The sequence below is a fragment of the Ascaphus truei genome, chromosome 5 (assembly GCF_040206685.1).
Source record: "Ascaphus truei isolate aAscTru1 chromosome 5, aAscTru1.hap1, whole genome shotgun sequence".
NCBI lineage: Eukaryota > Metazoa > Chordata > Amphibia > Anura > Ascaphidae > Ascaphus > Ascaphus truei.
In genome coordinates, this window is record NC_134487.1 from 56,953,259 (window position 1) to 56,974,464 (window position 21,206).

The following is a 21,206-nucleotide window of genomic DNA, read 5'->3' on the forward strand; positions in this document are numbered from 1 at the left end:
ATCCCCACACAGAGACGCATGACTTTATGAACTGAGTCATAAACCCATACCAATTACCAGATGTTGCTTTGCAAGAAGGGATTAAAACCTAAACCCAATGCCAAGCTTCTTAAAACCCTCTAATGTATCAAACGCAGTATATTCTAAATATAATGTGTACTAGCGAGAGAAAAAATAAAACAAGTTAAAGGAGGGCATGGCATGAGCATTTTTTCCACTACAAAACCTGAAATGTATTTAACTTCTAATTTCCAACTTGCCATTGCATACTTTTACCAATGTTTACTTGCATTAATGTCCCAGTTCAGTTATACACGTAAATAGTTATCATATTGAACTGGTAAAATAAATGCGAAGGGCCACTTACCACAAAACTGGACAGGACAGAGCTGGATTGGTTGTGCCCCATTAGAAGGCAAAGTAGTTATGAACTATTATAGGCTAAAGCTGTAAAATTCCAGGCATTATTGAAATCCCTGCTCTCTGATTGGTTAAAATTCCGGGCATTATTCATTCAGTAATGCCCACAATGTTTACAGCTTGCAATGTGTTTATTTCCAATGTGTTTATTTCCAGCCAATCAGCTTTTCCTTTTGTCAGATCAGCTCTGAGACAGGGCAGGGGATTGGCCAGATAGCAGCAGCAGGCAGTAACTCCTCCCACTCCCTCCTTGAACACAGCTTAATTTTGAGTTGAGGAGCTAGAGAGTGTTTGTGTAGCTGCAAAGTAAGTGGCTGTCTGCAGTTTGTTTGTAGCTGCAATTTATGTGTGTGTGTGTGTGTGTGTGTATATATGTAGCTGCAGAGTTTGTGTGTGTAGCTGCAGTTTGTGTGTGTGTGTGTGTGTGTGTAGCTGCAGTGTGTGTGTGTGTGTGTGTGTAGTTGCAGTGTGCGTGTAGCTGCAGTGTGTGTGTGTGTGTGTGTGTGTGTGTGTGTGTGTAGCTGCAGTGTGTGTGTGTGTGTTTGTGTGTGTGTGTGTGTGTAGCTGCAGTGTGCGTGTGTGTGTGTGTGTAGCTGCAGTGTGTGTGTGTGTGTGTGTAGCTGCAGTGTGTGCGTGTGTGTGTGCGTGTGTGTGTAGCTGCAGTGTGCGTGTATGTAGCTGCAGTGTGTGTGTGTAGCTGCAGTGTGTGTGTGTGTAGCTGCAGTGTGCGTGTGTGTGTGTAGCTGCAGTGTGTGTGTGTGTGTAGCTGCAGTGTGTGTGTGTGTGTAGCTGCAGTGTGTGTGTAGCTGCAGTGTGTGCGTGTGTGTGTAGCTGCAGTGTGCGTGTATGTAGCTGCAGTGTGTGTGTGTGTGTAGCTGCAGTGTGTGTGTGTGTGTGTGTAGCTGCAGTGTGCGTGTGTGTGTGTGTGTAGCTGCAGTGTGTGTGTGTGTGTGTGTGTGTGTAGCTGCAGTGTGTGTGTGTGTGTGTGTGTGTAGCTGCAGTGTGTGTGTGTAGCTGCAGTGTGTGTGTGTGTGTGTGTGTGGGGCTGCAGTGTGTGTAGCTGCAATGTTGGTGTAGGGGTGTGTGTGTGGAGCTGCAGTGTGTGTGTGTGTGGGGGGCTGCAGTGTGTGTGGAGCTGCAGTGTGTGGAGCTGCAATGTTGGTGTAGGGGGGTGTGTGTGCGTGTGTGCGTGTGTGCACACGGAGGCGGCGGTGTGTGGCTATAGATAGCTGCAGTGCAAGCGTATATAGAGGTGCTTTAATGTATTTACCATTTTATTTTAATAAACAAAATCTATATAACTATACAAAAGTGTCTATTATTTATGAAAAAAGCCTACATTTAGACTATAATAGTAATACTCAAAAAATGTGGAACTTCACTCAAACTCCAAATGAAGGTACTGTGTGCTGCCTTGGAGGTGCACAGAAATTTAAATAATTGTTGATGGATCGTGTCATTATTAATAAAGTTTTCCTTTTAACTGTTCTTTTGCAATTCGGTCTTGACCATCTCAAGAATAATTATACTATAATATTCTGGTCTGTTGTGCGCCTATTCAATGGGATTTTCTGTGTGGATCGCACCTCTTTGACACGATCCATCAACTATTGTTTCAATAGTAATACTCCCCTCAGAACAGGGCATTACTGGCCAATAATGCCCTGGCTGGGTTAAAGTCCCTCGGCTTCACCTCGGGCTTTCAACTCTTCCAATCAGGGCATTATTGGCCAGTAATGCCCTGTTCTTCGGGGATTATTACTTAAATAATGCAACTACTGATGAACCCGCTCTTTTCTTTTCGACAGCATGCAGCTGCTAACAGTACACACACAGTGGTCTGTAACAGAGCAAACTCGTATAGAAAAACCATGCTAACAGTTTTAATGAAAAGTCCATGTGACTTTTTGATGAATACATTTTCAAGACCCCATTTGAAGCACATTCATGCGTCGCACACTGCAGTATGAGACAACGCTGAATGTTTATGTACCCTTCATATCTGCTTAACCCCTCTGTGGAGACCTGTTTATGGTATCTTTGGACCGTGTTCTCAAAAATAAAACAGCCAGCAACTGCCATAAAAATCACAATAACCACCCCAAAAATATCAATCATTTATTCATCTTTAAAGCACCAATCCTGCCTCCCCCAGTACCGAATTTATCGTATATTTTTTTTTTTATAGGATGGGATCCAGGGAGCCCCCAGAGATTAACCACATCTTCAGCTCCAAGGACCCCATGATCCATGCTGGATTATAATCTCAGACATCATGTGGGCAAATAGGAAGCCACAGCAAATGACCAAACTAACAGCCAATATTGCTGCTTAAAGAATGTAAAAAGTCAACAGTTGGGGAATAAGGCTGCGCTTATAGTGCCGGGGACGGCACGTCAAAACAAATGCATTGTCGCCGTCGCTTATAGTGGACGTGACAGCGCTACCAAAAATCCGGTAGCCAGTGGTATTTCATTTTTGAAGAGACTGTCTCCACATGTGACTGGCTATAAGCCAATCAGGGAGCTTCTCCGCCCGTCTGCCTTCCCCTTTGCTGACGTCACTGGCCTTGTAGCCAGCGACATCTCCAAACAACAAATTACAACTATCACGACGGCATTGGTCGCGTCGCCCTCTCCGGCTGTATAAGCGCGGCCTAAGACTGCATTATAAAGTCTACATTAAATGAACACACAACATAAATCATAGTTAGGCTGGATTAAAGCGTTGGGTAACTAAGGATTTTTCTGTATAGCCTGGGAGAGAGATATCCCAGAGATCCTTCCCTCTTGTCACATCTGTTCCCTTATATCCAGAGAAGTCACACTTTACCTGTATCCAGAGAAGTCACACTTTCCCTGTATCCAGAGAAGTCACACTTTCCCTGTATCCAGAGAAGTCACACTTTCCCTGTATCCAGAGAAGTCACACTTTCCCTGTATCCAGAGAAGTCACACTTTCCCTGTATCCAGAGAAGTCACCCTTTCCCTGTATCCAGAGTCACCCTTTCCCTGTATCCAGAGAAGTCACCCTTTCCCTGTATCCAGAGAAGTCACACTTTCCCTGTATCCAGAGAAGTCACACTTTCCCTGTATCCAGAGAAGTCACACTTTCCCTGTATCCAGAGTCACACTTTCCCTGTATCCAGAGTCACCCTTTCCCTGTATCCAGAGTCACCCTTTCCCTGTATCCAGAGTCACACTTTCCCTGTATCCAGAGAAGTCACCCTTTCCCTGTATCCAGAGTCACCCTTTCCCTGTATCCAGAGAAGTCACACTTTCCCTGTATCCAGAGAAGTCACACTTTCCCTGTATCCAGAGAAGTCACACTTTCCCTGTATCCAGAGTCACACTTTCCCTGTATCCAGAGTCACCCTTTCCCTGTATCCAGAGTCACCCTTTCCCTGTATCCAGAGTCACCCTTTCCCTGTATCCAGAGTCACCCTTTCCCTGTATCCAGAGTCACCCTTTCCCTGTATCCAGAGTCACCCTTTCCCTGTATCCAGAGTCACCCTTTCCCTGTATCCAGAGTCACCCTTTCCCTGTATCCAGAGTCACACTTTCCCTGTATTCGCAGCTTCACCTTTCTCTCTGACCCAGCACTTAACTTAATCAATTACTTGAAGCTCGGGTGTTGAAGTTGCACACCACGTAATTGTCAAATCAGTTAACTCCAGCCAAGTAACAACCTAACCAGATTTGTTAGTGCCTGCTGCCTGTCTTAACACGAATTAGGTAAGGGAATAAGAGAAGGAAAGAGAGAAGGATTGAGAGAAGTTGATTAAAAAAACAACCCTCTTTAAACTTCAGGCTGCACTGCTTCTAACAATTGCAGAGACAGATCCCAGAATCTATTAAATCAGGGGCTCTCAACTCCAGTCCTCAAGACCCCCCCCCCCGCCAACCCCCTCAATAGGTCAAGGTTGAAGGATATCCCAGCTTCATCACAGGTTTGTCAATCAGTGGCTCAGTCAAAGTCTTCAACTGAGCCTCTGATTGAGCCACCTGTGCTGAAGCTGGGATATCCTGAAAACCTGACCTGTTGTGTGGGGAGGGGGGCTTGAGGAAATTGAGCCCTCCTGATAGAAATATATAGCAAAATGTGTAATGTATTTAGAAGAGTAAGTTACACGTACAAGGGTATTACCATTGTTTATTAGCACGCTTCTGCCATTTGACTACTTCCTCGCAAAAGCATGCAACGCATTGTTAAGCAAATTATTATTAGGCATGCAGGGGTTAAACTACGACATGCTTGGCCACTTATCCATGTCATCAGTGACACAGCGCACTATCTACATCTTCACTATTTTTAGAGCCTTCATTAGAGCGCTGAGGCCCTTTTTTATGAGGATGAGATGTAGCCAACATGGAGACATGGAAGTCCAACAACGCATTATCTGCCATTTAAGTTCATGGAAGAGTACACATGGCTAAGTATATACTCTCAACTTCTCCCCACCATGCATTTGTACAACTTGAATCTTACCATGCTGTGTTTGATGACGCCAGCCTTCGTGGAAGACTCCTCACACCAATGGTTATGCATGTCCCACTGGCAGTTCCACTTGCTTTTTACACATGAAATACACCTAAAAGCACAGAACACATCTAGTCTTAACCAGGTTGGAATGTTAGGACTGAGGACAAAGGAACTTTACGGAAGTGAAAGCGGAAATACTTACGGCAGATTTTCTGAGAGATGCATTGCTTCTTTACAATCGTAAAATGGATAAGAAAAATCCGCAAAGAACACACTGCCGGTTTCAAATCTTAATTTGACCGGAACGCTAACATAATCTAAATGACACAAATGACAGAAGAGGTTATAATGTATTGGGCACATGGAAGATATGATGAAATACAGAGATGAGAGGCGATTAAACCTTCTTGGGTACAATAAGAATTCCTCAGCATGACATTTCAAGATGAGACAGGATATGTGCACTTTTACAAGAGGTTGTGCATTAATCCAGTATTTCAATCAATCAAATACCTCAGGGGTGGCCACCTGCAGTCCCCAAGGGCCACCGACAGGTCAGGGTTTCAGGATAAACCAGCTTCGGCACAGGTGGCTGCACTGATTGAGCCACCTGTGCTGAAGCAGGGATATCCTGAAAACCTGACCTGCCAGTGGCCCTTGTGAACTAAAGTTGGCCACCCCTTACCAAGATGAAGGGAGAAGATGCCTTCATAATATGATATGTAAATCAAATAACCCAGGGGTGGTCAGAAAGATTGAGCCACCTGGTGTGGCAATGGAGAATGTTTCAATTACACTTACTTTCAATGACAAATGAAACTTTTGAACACATTCTAAGAGGGGACTGCAGTTTACCTTTAGATACGGAGGCTGGTGTTGGAACAGAAGATCCCCTGAGCACAGGTTGGATGTGCAATGCATTTCAGATTGTTAAAGGAGCAATCCAAGCACTTTTATTCATTTACACATCGGTAAGTAGCATGGAGTCTCTACAGCTGAACTACGTTTATTTCAGTTAGGTACCCCCCGCTGGTTCCTGCCATGTGTACTGGGGAAGATTCTGCCGGTGACTGTCTGCTATTTAAATCCCTGCGTCACACAGGCCAATAGAAAGCCATGATAAATGACACAGAGGAGCTTTAAATGCCATTTTGTGTCCCCTGCTACCGGCTGCACCTTCACCGGCAGGTATCTCAAGAAGCATGGGGTTCCCGGAGCTGAAAGTGTGTGTTTGTGTGTACATACATAAATACAAATACAGAGAGCGAGAGCGCAAGCGAGAAATCCTTCACCCACAAACCAGATGCAAAGGAAGAAGACTCAGCACTCCAAGATGAATATCAAAAGCAAAAACTGTATTAATGTTTTGGTCCTACTCAGGGACCTTCGTCAGCAAAACGTTGGACTGTTTAATACAGTTTTTGCTTTTGATATTCATCTTGGAGTGCTGAGTCTTCTTCCTTCGCATCTGGTTTGTGGGTGAAGTATTTATGTGTTATATAATATTTATTACCTGTGCATTTACTAGTATTTTTTGTCATAGTGTGTGTGTATGTGTATATATATATATTTGTTGCTCAAAAAAAAAAACTGAGCCCTTTGCTTTCTCATTTCTTGTAAAAACATAATTGTGATGCACAGTTCATGAAAGTATATGCATTTAATCAGTGTTCACCACTATCCCGTCAGACAATAGAGATCTTCTTTTATTACCAAAAGGACAATTTTGGATTTTAAATGACAAACTAGGTCTCCATTGGGTTTTAAGGAGCCCGTCGATATGACTCCCTTTTTGAGATAATGTATCTGGTCTGTTACGTATGCACTTTGTTATTAATGTTTATTGTTGATCTGTAGACCATTTGAGAATTTTACTGTGGTTACATTAATCTTAAAATATTAATATAGTATTTGCTATATATATATCTATATATATCGTCATGTTATATTCATATATACATAATTCTATTTAAATTATTATAAACAAGTATTCAGTATATCAGTCACTATGCACTTTTTTTCCCACTTCCGTTTCTTCACTTTATCACTTAAAATGTTTCGCCCACAATCAGATTCCCAATGGGATATGTTGTGTTTGATTGATTGACAGTTGGGTATATATTGAACCTTTGAGCATGACACTGTGCCTCCCTGGGGAAGTACGTTTAGTACGAAAAGTGTCACGGTCACGTGTTTTTTGCGCCCATGTTGTGGGGATGCCGGCGGTCCGTAGAGTTGGTTACACCTGGTCTGCTACATAGCGGCACTCTAGCGCACGCTCATCAAACATGTTTGGTGACATCTAACCGGACTTTTGCAATATGGAACTGCTGGTACCCAGGGATTTTAATTCATATGCAAATGATTTCTATGTCTTTTCTGCTGTGATAAATGACTTTTATCCTTACCACGGGTGTGCACTTGTGTGTTATATTTCTTTGTTACAACTAATTGATGTATATATACATATACACACACACACACACACCTTAAAAGGCTAAGTGTTGGGAAAAAATAATCAACAGTCAGAATGCTGGGAAAGACCTGAAATATGGCGGCTATGTACATTATATGGCAATATTAGTTTACCTTTGCCTTTTTCTGTGGACGGAATATCCTTCGGAGGCCTGCAAGAAATAGTTCCATCCTCCCCCAGCTCTGCAGGATTGGTCGTGTCTCCAAAATCACACAGCAGCTTGTCATCTTCTTTTAAGGTTATTGAGGGATTGACCGTTAGAGTGACCTAAACCAAAGCACAACACAGGTCAAAACGTTGGTGTCCAAGGGCTCGGTGTACTTACTACCAGTAAATCACTATGGTACTTTTACCCGTTCTTGCTTTTAAATAACGCATCTCAGTTTGCAGGTGATCAGGAGTTAATAAAATGAGCCAACAAGGGTGGGTAGCCATGTTGGTCCTTTCTTCCATGTACTAACAAAGGAGGGAGAGGGAGTAGGGGGTATGAAACCTTTTATTGGTCCAACAAGTAGATGATATGTTAGAAGCTTTGGAATCTATTACAATGAGTGCTTTTTTGCACAATGAATTTATGGTGGAAAAAGACAATGAAAGAATGCTTGCACTCAAGTTAACACTCTAATAATTAAATATTTATGTTTCTTGTAATATGTATATGTAATATTTATGAAAACGTGTACAAAGAGGAACCAACAGCATCATCCCCTTAAAAGACGATTCAGATATATATGAAATATACAGCGCCAATATATACGGAGGGTAACAGTATTTGGAGCGTTAGCAATGGCCAAGTGCTTTAACCCATGAGAAGCTCAACATAAAACAGACAAACAACCATCGAAAACAAGGATATGTAACAAGGGAAAGGGAAAACAGAAACAAAATTATGATTCAACAGCAAAAAAAGCACCAAAATGGGAATAATAAAACGCTGGAGATGCCGTGCAGCTGTCAACAGGATCAACCACCTCACCCGATTCACTGCAAAACAGAAGAAGACAGTGCAGCCTCCATAGCGTAACTCGGTATTACCACCAACTAATAAAAATCAGGCTAAAAACAGGCCACTCGCAAAGATGGACAGAACTTACGCATAGAACTGTATGTACAACAGGGTTCGCCTTGGTGATGACAAGTAGTCGTCTGGTAATCCTCTGACGTAGAGCTGGATCCTCGTGGTAAGGGGTGTGTAACGCGTACCTGCCTCAACATCCAGGAGGTGCTCTGCAACTTTGCGCTCACAAAACCAACCCCCGGCAACCTCTTACTGCCTTTCTGGTTCCACAGATCCTCAGCTCCTTCCTCAAGGTACTCCTTCCTTCTCCCAGACTCCTTAGACAGTCCTAATTGCGTAGCCTTATGCGTTTCGTCACAGTGGTATAGGCAACTTCAGCAAGGGATGCACAATAGAGGGTCTTAATGGCCCTTAGGCAATTAGTTTATATGGTGCTCTGCCGCGTCGCTATGGCAACGCGGCGTCAAATGATGTTGCGGGGTCATGTGACGTGACCTCACATGACCCCGCAGCGTCATTTGACGCAGGTCTAAGGTAGGGAGGGGGGCGCGAGCATTGAGGAAGGGAAGACAGGGGGGCACAGCAGGAAAAGTTTGCGCTCCCCTGACCTAGCATACAGTGCTTCCACTGCAGCAATGGATTATGGGAAATGACATGCAATGAGCATACAGTGTCATCTTTTGCCTCAAATCCATTTTTACATGGAACCCTTATGAGCTTATGCTTGCTGCATTACACAGCTTTCGGCATAGCCTGGGTTTTGATGCATAGCCAGTAAACCTACCCACAGACAGCTGTTTTGACCTTTTGGGTCTCATCAGAGTGAGGCTGGTTGTACTGGCTTTGCAATTGTAAGGCTGGGTAGGTTTCACCACACATTAGATAAGTTATGGTCTTAGACAGGTCTGCAATCCTGTGTGCTCATTTGCATGTCTTTTCCCAGAATCCCTTGCTGCAGTGGAAGCACTGTATGCTAGGTGATAAAGGCAAAAAGCAGGATTGCAGACCTGTCTAAGACATGTGAATGTGCTCACAAGTGATATTTGTATTATACATATATATATATATATATATATAATGAATAGCTATTAGCTTAAATCACATTGTCATTTTTGTTTGTTGAAAGCCAATTTCATATTTCCTTCTACCACTGTGCACAGGAAGGTGGAATATAAACTTTCAATCTCTCAGTGACATGTCCCAGACGCCCACACATAGGAGATTCCAGGTAGGGTACAAAAAGCAGCACATAGTGTTAACAATTTAAATCTATACTCAAGCACAAAGGTTTTATCTGATGCTTCGATTGTTTTTCTGAATAAAGACTGCAGTTGCTTAATGTGGTCACATCCTCTCTGCCACAATGATGAGAATGTGTGCTACGTACCATGCTAGGTGCCATACGACTCATGTTCTTTGGGTTGGCACTCTCAATCTTTATGCAAGTTCCTGCTGGACTCCACAGCCAATGATTCTCATCATCAGCCCTTGGACAGTCAACTTTTCTGGAGCATCTGTCAAGAGTCGAGATATGAATGAGATCTATAACATAATGGCTGAGAACATCTAATTAATCTTTCAGGTAGCATATTTGATACTGACATACAGATATTAGTGAGACATGCCTAGTACATGCAATATTAAACATAGTTATCCCTTGCATACCAGCCAATGTATACCTGGTACGTCCTTCTCATTGGCCACAAGGGTTAAAAATGAGCATCTGTGATTCCCATACCTGTTACACAAATACAGTTCCTAGGCAGAATGTGCACCAACTCTTTAGAATCAAAAAGTCCAAGAGAATATGTTTAAGGTTCAAACCACATATAGGCGTGAGAGCACTCAAAGATTAAAGGTATCTTTTAAAGGCTAAAAGAATACAAATGTAAGTGACATCACCAGCAAAACATCAAATAAACAACATGAATGACACTATACCCCTGATTTTGAAACCAAAGGCCGCGTCCATGCTAAGTGTGCGGCACAGGCAGTCAATGCGGATGTCCATAGAGCGCGCGTGCGGCTGGTTTTTCGCGAGACAATTTTTGTTATTTTGTCTCGCAACGCCCGGGTCACGTGAGCGGTTCAGCCAATGAGGGCAAACCAGCTCCGGGTGTCACGCCCACGCCTCACCATCGTGTCTTCCCCATAGCCACAAATCACCTCTGCTGCAGAAGCGCGCAACGCCATGCGCTACTAGCAAGATGCAAGTAAACTTTGTACCCAACTGAAGAAAAGAATGCAGCAGTGACTCAGTGGTGAGATGTTAAACAGAATGATCATTATATATATATATATATATATATATAAATCAAAAGGTGACATTTATTGACAACGTGTCGGTCCTTTCTCAAGAGCAGTGGGGACCGAAACATTGAGTCAATACATTTCATGTATATGTATATATATGATCATTAACCCCCAAAGATGCCGTTAAGGTGAAACGTGTAGGGTGACGTCATTGGAGCAAGGAAGCTGCACAGCAATACAGACGGAGATCTGGACCACAGAGAGAGGGAGGTGATTGCGTAGCCGATCACAGGAGAAGGGAGTGGCGCGAGTTCAAAGTACCAGCCAATAACACTGAGGGACTCAGAGGGGAGGAGATCAGTTAGTGTACCGACGGTAAACCAACGAGCCTGGAAGTGTATGGATACACAAGTGTGCGGTGGGAGCAAGTGTGCGGTGGGACTGGCAAGCTGACCAAGCCAGTCACGCCAGTTGGAACAAAGATAGTGTGCCGACAAGCCTGGGAGTTTGTGAAGACACAGGTGTGTGCTAAGAGCAGCGGCTCAGAGTGAGAGACTAGCACACCATCCACACCAGCCACCCTGATGAGAAGAGAAACAACGGACATTATCACTACTAAGATCGCAAGTAATAACCCCTCAGGGATAACCCTATTGGTGAGGTAATATCAATTGCACTGTATGGGATTGCGCTATACTGTGATAAACTCTGCAACATAAGACTGATTGGTAACGCCCCTGACGAAGTAACGCGATAGTTACGAAACGCGTAGGGTGGAGCTTATTGGTGACGTCACTCCGTGCATGTAGGACGAGAGCAGCAGCCTGGCAGTGTTTACATCAGGAGGGGGGATCTCAGAGTCGCGGCCGCGAGAAGGATGGAGGAAGGGATCTCTAGCCCAGCTACCAGTGCATGCAGCTCAAGTACTTACAAGCAGCGGACGGCACGTTGTAGATGGTCCCACCATCACATTTTAAATGTGAGTGTGATACCTTGTGGTGTCTGTGTTATATGTTTTAAAATAAATACATTTTTGTAGCGGTACTTGCACCATATCTGTGTTCTATATCCTCTGGGCACATCGAGTGTCATACTAGATATTTGAAGACAAGACGGTGAGCGAAGCCATCCAGTACATGCTGTGCCTGGAAACAACACCAACGATACCAATCAATGTCTATTTAATACAGCCTTGCTGAAAGTAGCTAGTGGCGGGGGAAAGGTGTATTCGTTACCCTGAAGATACTGCACAATGGTTTTTTGTTTTTGTGTTTTTTTTCCTTGTAGAGCATTTTGACAAAAGGATAGAAATAAAAGAATACTCCATATAAAGAAGAGAACGGTGGAAAACAGGACTGTCCTACACGCCATTCTTCTACTCTCCTTACTTCTTTGGAAGGACTGGTATTCTTCATGATATTGGTGCCAGGACTTTATTTTCTTTTTTCATTTTGATTGGTTAGCTGGTTCACCATATATTAGACACCCAACGTTGGTTAGGTGTGTCAGAACACCATCATGAATTTGGGACACCCTCCAACTGCCAGTGTGCAAGATAAGACTGTATGATTACAGGTCATATTTAATGTGATTATTGATCTTGCTCCTTTTATTTTTTCACTGTCTTGTGAATTTTTATTATATTTATTTTAGTTTTATTCTTTTATTAAATAGTACGACACTATCCATGCCTGTTTATGAACTGGGAAATTAATGAAGACTTGGAAGATACAATTTCTATTATACCCTAAGATCCATTGTTACCCATGGGAGAATTAGAAGAAGAAAAGGTCGATAGAGACCCTTAAGGATAATTGCTTCAATATCCTCATCTTTGTGTAAGTGCAATCTGAGCATTTTATTCTTCACTATACAGACATACTACTCTGTGTGTTCCCCCCTCCCCTTTTCTTTCTCCCTTCTTGTGCGCCTAGGTCATTCTATACAACGTGTGAACTTTTTCCCCACCTGTGGGGTAGTGGACCTTTTGGCAGCAGAGAATAGGGAAAGTATTATCAAAGAGATCACCTCTCTCCACTATATTATATTGTGTTTTTATTGAATTGATATTGTCAATCATTATATATTTAGAGTGATTGTAGAGCTGTGTGTGTATGTGATATATATATATATATATATATATATATATATATATATATATATATATATATACAGGCATAACCCGCATTAACATACGCAATGGGACCGGAGCATGTATGTAAAGCGAAAATGTACTTAAAGTGAAGCACTACCTTTTCCCACTTATCGATGCATTTACTGTACTGCAATCGTCATATACGTGCATAACTGATGTAAATAACGCATTTGTAACAGGCTCTATAGTCTCCCCGCTTGCACACAGCTTCGGTACAGGTAGGGAGCTGGTATTGCTGTTCAGGACGTGCTGACAGGCACATTCGTGAGCTGCCGTTTGCCTATTGGATGATATGTACTTACTCGTGAGTGTACTTAAAGTGAGTGTCCTTAAACCGGGGTATGCCTGTATATATAGGAGGGTTTTTGTCACTTTTTTTACTCACCATAACTTAACTCAGTATTATGGTTTAGCCTATCCCATAGCCTCTCTTGCATTCCCAGTAAAATCAACCCCACACTGATGAGACCCATCAAGGTCGAAACAGCTGTCTGTGGGTGGTTTTCTGGGTATGCACCTTAACCCTGGCTGTGCTCAAAGCTGTGACCATGTAGCAAGCTTAAGCCTATAGGGAACCATGTTAAAAATGGTTATTGAGGCAAAAAGTGACACTGTGTGCTCATTTGCATGTCATTTCCCAGAATCCCTTGCTGCAGTGGAAGTGCTGTATGCTGGGTGATAATGGGGAAAGGCGGGGTTGCAGACCTGCCTAAGACATGCAGATGAGCATACAGTTATATTTGTGTATATATATATATATATATATATATATATATATATATATATACAGTGTTCGACAATCCTATACATTTACTCGCCCGGGGCGGGTGGATTTAACCCCCAGGCGAGTAACTATTGGCCCAAGCAGCACACGTGTTTTGTTTTTTAAATTTTCCCTGCTCGCGCTGAAATTTCCCTGCTCGCGCTGGCTGAAAAAAAAAAAAAACTCCCCCTACCTGACAGATGATTGGCGCGCGCTCCCAGGCTTTGTGGGCGCGCGGCCAGGCTCTATATGAGCCAGCCCCCAACGAGCGGCCATTTTTTTCCCATGGAGGATGGAGGACACAGTAAGTATTATCTGTGCCTTCCTCCACCTCCCTCCCCTCCCCGGTGCTCCTGCTGCCCGCAGTTATGGTGATGGGAGCGGGGGATGCCCCCTCATCCCCCCGGTTCCGCGTCAGAGAGCGCGCCGGGTGATGGGAGCGGGGGAAGCCCCCTCATGTGGGAGCGGAGCAGGAGATGGGCGGGGGAGCGTGGTGGTGCTGGTCATGGCCTGTGTGTGTGTATATAGGTGTGTATATATGTGTGTGTGTGTGTGTATGTGTGTGGGAGTGTGTGTATGTATGTGGGAGTGTGTGTATGTATGTGGGAGTGTGTGTATGTATGTGGGAGTGTGTATGTATGTGGGAGTGAGTGTATGTATGTGGGAGTGTGTATTTATGTGGGAGTGTGTGTATGTATGTGGGATTGTGTGTATGTATGTATGTGTGTGTGTGTGTGTGTGTGTGTGTATGTATATATATATATAGGAGAATGTGTATGTGTGTATGGGAGTATGTGTGACACCAGAGGTACCTCCCCCCCCCCCCCCAATCAGTCAGTCACCCCTGCCCCGGTCAGTCAGTCACCCCTGCCCCGGTCAGTCAGTCACCCCTGCCCCGGTCAGTCAGTCACCCCTGCCCCGGTCAGTCAGTCACCCCTGCCCCGGTCAGTCAGTCACCCCTGCCCCGGTCAGTCAGTCACCCCTGCCCCGGTCAGTCAGTCACCCCTGCCCCCCTCTCTCTGGTCTCCCCCATCTCCCCTCTCTCTGGTCTCCCCCCGTCTCCCCTCTCTCTGGTCTCCCCCGTCTCCCCTCTCTGGTCTCCCCTCTCTCTGGTCTCCCCCCTCTCTCTGGCCTCCCCCCTCTCTCTGGTCTCCCCCCTCTCTCTGGTCTCCCCCCTCTCTCTGGTCTCCCCCCTCTCTCTGGTCTCCCCCGTCTCCCCTCTCTCTGGTCTCCCCCCTCTCTCTGGTCTCCCCCGTCTCCCCTCTCTCTGGTCTCCCCCCTCTCTCTGGTCTCCCCCGTCTCCCCTCTCTCTGGTCTCCCCCGTCTCCCCTCTCTCTGGTCTCCCCCGTCTCCCCTCTCTGGTCTCCCCCCTCTCTGGTCTCCCCTCTCTCTAGTCTCCCCTCTCTCTAGTCTCCCCTCTCTCTAGTCTCCCCCGTCTCCCCTCTCTCTAGTCTCCCCTCTCTCTGGTCTCCCCCGTCTCCCCCCTCTCTGGTCTCCCCCGTCTCCCCCCTCTCTGGTCTCCCCCGTCTCCCCCCTCTCTGGTCTCCCCCGTCTCCCCCCTCTCTGGTCTCCCCCGTCTCCCCCCTCTCTGGTCTCCCCCGTCTCTGGTCTCCCCCCTCTCTGGTCTCCCCCCTCTCTGGTCTCCCCCCTCTCTGGTCTCCCCCCTCTCTGGTCTCCCCCCTCTCTGGTCTCCCCCCTCTCTGGTCTCCCTCCTCTGTCTCTTTTTTCTCTTTCTCTCTCTCCCTCCTCTGTCTCTTTTTTCTCTTTCTCTCTCTCCCTCCTCTGTCTCTTTTTTCTCTTTCTCTCTCTCCCTCCTCTGTCTCTTTTTTCTCTTTCTCTCTCTCCCTCCTCTGTCTCTTTTTTCTCTTTCTCTCTCTCCCTCCTCTGTCTCTTTTTTCTCTTTCTCTCTCTCCCTCCTCTGTCTCTTTTTTCTCTTTCTCTCTCTCCCTCCTCTGTCTCTTTTTTCTCTTTCTCTCTCTCCCTCCTCTGTCTCTTTTTTCTCTTTCTCTCTCTCCCTCCTCTGTCTCTTTTTTCTCTTTCTCTCTCTCCCTCCTCTGTCTCTTTTTTCTCTTTCTCTCTCTCCCTCCTCTGTCTCTTTTTTCTCTTTCTCTCTCTCCCTCCTCTGTCTCTTTTTTCTCTTTCTCTCTCTCCCTCCTCTGTCTCTTTTTTCTCTTTCTCTCTCTCCCTCCTCTGTCTCTTTTTTCTCTTTCTCTCTCTCCCTCCTCTGTCTCTTTTTTCTCTTTCTCTCTCTCCCTCCTCTGTCTCTTTTTTCTCTTTCTCTCTCTCCCTCCTCTGTCTCTTTTTTCTCTTTCTCTCTCTCCCTCCTCTGTCTCTTTTTTCTCTTTCTCTCTCTCCCTCCTCTGTCTCTTTTTTCTCTTTCTCTCTCTCCCTCCTCTGTCTCTTTTTTCTCTTTCTCTCTCTCCCTCCTCTGTCTCTTTTTTCTCTTTCTCTCTCTCCCTCCTCTGTCTCTCTTCTCCCTCCTCTCTCTCCCTCCTCTCTCTCCCTCCTCTCTCTCCCTCCTCTCTCTCCCTCCTCTCTCTCCCTCCTCTCTTCTCTCTTTCTCTCTTTCTCTCTCTCTTTCTCTCTCTCTTTCTCTCTCTCTCTCTTCTCTCTTTCTCTCTCTCTTCCTCTCTCTTCCTCTCTCTTCCTCTCTCTTCCTCTCTCTTCCTCTCTCTTCCTCTCTCTTCCTCTCTCTTCCTCTCTCTTCCTCTCTCTTCCTCTCTCTTCCTCTCTCTTCCTCTCTCTTCCTCTCTCTTCCTCTCTCTTCCTCTCTCTTCCTCTCTCTTCCTCTCTCTTCCTCTCTCTTCCTCTCTCTTCCTCTCTCTTCCTCTCTCTTCCTCTCTCTTCCTCTCTCTTCCTCTCTCTTCCTCTCTCTCCCTCTCTCTCCCTCTCTCTCCCTCTCTCTCCCTCTCTCTCCCTCTCTCTCCCTCTCTCTCCCTCTCTTCTCCCTCTCTCTCCCTCTCTCTCCCTCTCTCTCTCTTCCTCTCTCTCTTCCTCTCTCTCTTCCTCTCTCTCTTCCTCTCTCTCTTCCTCTCTCTCCCCCTCTCTGTATCTGGATATCTTATTTACCCTATATATCTTAACTGTCCTATACTACACCAAAATAACCTATACTGCTTTCTTCCAGATCTGACTCAAGCTTCACACGGGAGACATCGGAACCCCCCCTAACCCAGGAGACAGGTAGGGAACACATTCCCTCCAATGTATAACATTGCGGGAATGAGGTACCTGGACATTGAGGGACTGCGGATCAGGTAAGATCCCAGGTGGGATTGCTGCTTTAGATATTGTGAAGCGGGGACGTCCAGACACTGGTTAAGGGGTTCAGGAAACTAGTCATCCACACCTGGCTTTTATTTCTAGATCGACACTTACACACACACACACACAACTAAATACATTTGTCAAAAACGAATGTTGTTCTGACTAGGAATTTATTAAATGTATTTTAATTTTAATTATATATTTTATTTTAAAGCGGGGTTGGGGGCGGGACTAGGGGCGGGGTTGGGGGCGGGACTAGGTGGCGAGTAGATTTTTTGGTTGGGCGAGTAGATTTTTGGGTGATTTGTCGAACACTGTATATATATATATATATATATATATATATATATATATATATATATATATATAATGCAACTGTAAAGCAGCATGCATTGGCTAAGGGTTGTTCATGTAATGTGAGCTTGAGATAAAAGGTGGCACTGTGTGCTCATTTGCATGTCATTTCCCAGAATCCCTTGCTGCAGTGGAAGTGCTGTGTGCTGGGCGATAATGGTGAAAGACAGGGTTGCAGACCTGTCTAAGACATGCAAATGAATATACAGTAATATTTACAGTTGCTTTAAGCTTTACTGTGGCGGGTTTTTGTCACTTTTTTTACCCACCATAACCTTAATATATATATAGATATATATATAGGAAATAGCTGTGTTAGTTCAGTTGCGACAGTGCAGAATAAATGAGTTCTTCAGTATTAGGTGATACCTTTTTTATTTGGACTAACAATTTATGTCATAGGACAAGCTTTCGAGAGTTTTCCTCTCTTCTTCAGGTCGGCAATATTGAGTATATACATATAAACATATAAAATAAAAAAATAAATAGTTGATACCGTGCTGTGGCTAACGAAATGCCTTTATTTGTGCCAGCTTTCGAGGTATAATGATCTATTCTCTTTGGCCGATGTTACAATGAATTAAGCCAAAAAAAACTTACTTTGAAACAGGGCTGCTTGGAATGTTATCTGTGGCTGAAGCCTATCCCTCCCCCCTGTGCCGTATGCCATTTATGACAAGGTGGGGAGGGGTCGGCGTCACCCACAGATAACATTCCAAGCTGCCCTGTTTAAAAGCAAGTTTTATTTGGCTTAATCCATTTCAACATGCCTGAAGAGATCAGTGTATCTCGAAAGCTCGCACAAATAAAAGCATTTTGTTAGCCACAGAACGATATCGACTATTTATTTTTGATTATTAAACTTGGCTAACACGGTACAGATATCTCTACATCAAATATAAATATATATATATTAAAAAACAGGCCAACCCTGTTATAGCGCAATCTACTACAACGCGGATCCGCGTATAGCGTGGCTCCTGTTAAAAAAATAATGTTTTTTTTTGTTGGCAAACTTCCAGGATTTGCCATGTCCGGACACGGAGACACGGAGACACGGAGACACGGAGACACGGAGACACACACACAATGTATTATATTCTAATAGCAGTATATGGTTAAAACAGCCTTTGGTCATAGTAGACCTATTGGGAGAGATAACTGGCGTGACATATTAGGGAGTGATATTTGATTACATATAGAATTGCCTACCACTTCCTAAGTAGAGACTAATTGTCATAAGCAGAAGACACTTTTGGAAAAGATAGCGTCCACTCAAAAAATGCTTTAGAAACTTTTATTTGAAAGATGTAGCTCTCAGAATTGTTATTAAAAGAAAAAATCCAGATTTATACTGCCTGGTTTACTTGTATTTATTGTGTTCAGGCAACTGATTTTAGGACTATAATTGGTAACTTGATGGACTTGCTGAAGGTACTTTATTTGATTCCTCTAAGCAAAAAGCAATGTATTTCCTGGTGGTATATATGTTGTTATTATGTATCAACTGGTTAGATACAATCTTGCTCCTTTGAAGTTAAGGGCACTCGGAGAATTTAAGCAGGAGATGTAACATTGTTGCAAAAAGACTGTGGATGTAGACAATTTGCGCAATTGGTATGTACTTAATCAGACTACTTTCAGAAGAGAATGAATCCTCTGATGTTTAAAGTTCTAATGCTTGATTAAGCAATATTTAAACACTTGTATAATGAACTCCGCATAAGTGGCTGATTATAATCAATTGCTGATGTCAACATAAAGAAACCAATTGAAAGTGCAGATATGTAACAATGGCAAACAGTCTCAGAGGTAGTAAGAATATCACATGGTTTCTTATTTAGTACTGGAATTGGCAGCACCGTGCTGCACTTTTTGCCCAAGTCCTTTGAAAAACACCACAATATCAATTGTAATGACACTGTTCACAGTACAGGCATACCCCGCATTAACGTACGCAATGGGACCGGAGCATGTAAGTAAAGCGAAATTGTACTTAAAGTGAAGCACTACCTTTTTCCACTTATTGATGCATGTACTGTACTGCAATCATCATATATGTGCATAACTGATGTAAATAACGCATTTGTAACAGGCTCTATAGTCTCCCCGCTTGCGCACAGCTTCGGTACAGGTAGGGAGCCGGTATTGCTGTTCAGGACGTGATGACAGGCGCATGTGTGAGCTGCCGTTTGCCTAATGGGGGATATGTACTTACTCGCGAGTGTACTTAAAGTGAGTGTACTTAAAGCGGGGTATGCCTGTATATACATAATTTCTGAGATATAGTCAGAATGGATGTTTATGCCTTATTATACCAAGTTGCAGTTCTTGATTGTAGATATTAGCATATATTTTCTCTGCAGAAGCAGCGTTCTCTCAAGAATTTTAAATTGAGCACAGTCTGAGAATTTGTGCATATGGTGCAGTCTAGTACTCTATATTTGTTTGGTACTGTGCTGCACGCTTTGTCAGTGTTTAATTAGATGTTTTTGAGCCAATGAGAGTCACAGAATTCACACTATTCACACAATTTGCATCTATTAACCATTTTATGAGGCTTAATCCAAGATATGGGTTTGCACTAGTGTCTGCAGTAGCACTACTTTTGATAAGGCATGGTAGAACACGACTGCAGCTATGCAGTGTGATGCTCTGTGAAGTGCCTATAATGGATATGTTATGCTGTACAATTTACCTCAGTCTTTTTAGGATAGATTTCTTGTAATTAAATCTGACCTGATTGTTTATAGATATCTGTGCAATTTGTTGTAACTAAATCGTAATAAGTACATATACCGTGATGGTTGTTGATATTCCTCGGTGTTCTTCCGTTATGCTCTGTTGTTGAATTGCTCCATAGCAGGTGCTCTGTCCGGGAATGCTGTTCAATCAAATCCACTGCATGAGGTCTTTTTCGGCAACCGGACAGACAGAGCAAGTGCACTTGCAGGGCGTTTTCTCCTGCTATGGAGCAACTCAACAACGGAGCATAACGGAAGAACTTCACAGAGCATCACACTGCATAGCTGCATTATTTGCCCGCGATCTCGGTTATAACGCGGTGTATCGGGTGGACCCCGATGACATCGTTATAATGGGGTTCAGATATATATATATATACATACATACACGCACACACACATATATATATATACACACATATATATATATATATATATATATATATATATATATATATATATATACATATATACACACACACACACACACACACACACACACACACACATATATATATACACATATATACACACATATATATATATATATATATATACACATATATACACATACATATATATATATATACACATACATATACATATATATATATATATATATATATATATATATATATATATATATATATATATATATATATATATATATATATATACACACACACACACAGTACTATCATCATTCAGTTTGTCAAAAAGTTAAGCTTTTACTTTTGTGCTATGGATCTTACTATGGAAGCCAAAATCTATTGAGAAATTGTAAATAAATAATAATAAAAAATATAAATATATATATATATATATTTTTACAACTTCTCAATAGATTTTGGCTTCCATAGAAAGATCCATACCGCAAAAGTACCAGTTTAACTTTTTTGCATTCTGTGCATAACATTGTTTTCCCTTTCCTTTGGTTTCTGCCGAGATCATATATACTTAGTCAATGAAATGTACCTGCTTGACTTGTGATGGCATCACAATTACAGTAATTTGCAAAAAAAAACATAAAACAATTGATGTGTGAATTTTATCGCCAACAGAAAAACCCAAATATTGTTTATTATTCATATGTTAAAAGTAAATAAATATATACATTTAAAAATACTTATACTTGTCCAATGTGTTAAATCACTACATTTAACATATTAAACACGGCACTGTTCTTATGTCACAATTCAGGGTATAGTCACTGTTCATTGTGGCATCATACATGTGAATTCTGCACATATGACCCTTACAAAAATATAAATTTG

The 21,206-nt window shown here is 43.2% G+C and overlaps 1 protein-coding gene across 3 annotated transcripts in view; it reads right to left on the bottom strand.

Moving 5' to 3' along the window:
- PLXNB2 (plexin B2) overlaps positions 1-21,206 on the bottom strand; it is a 326,443-nt gene that overhangs the window by 67,991 nt on the left and 237,246 nt on the right. For all 3 annotated transcript variants that reach the window (XM_075599864.1, XM_075599863.1, XM_075599865.1), the window contains 4 exons: positions 9,784-9,910; positions 7,492-7,645; positions 5,105-5,219; positions 4,909-5,011 (listed from right to left, as the gene is read on the bottom strand). In XM_075599864.1, the coding sequence (XP_075455979.1) occupies positions 4,909-5,011; positions 5,105-5,219; positions 7,492-7,645; positions 9,784-9,910 (499 nt within the window). The remainder of the gene's footprint in view (positions 1-4,908; positions 5,012-5,104; positions 5,220-7,491; positions 7,646-9,783; positions 9,911-21,206) is intronic.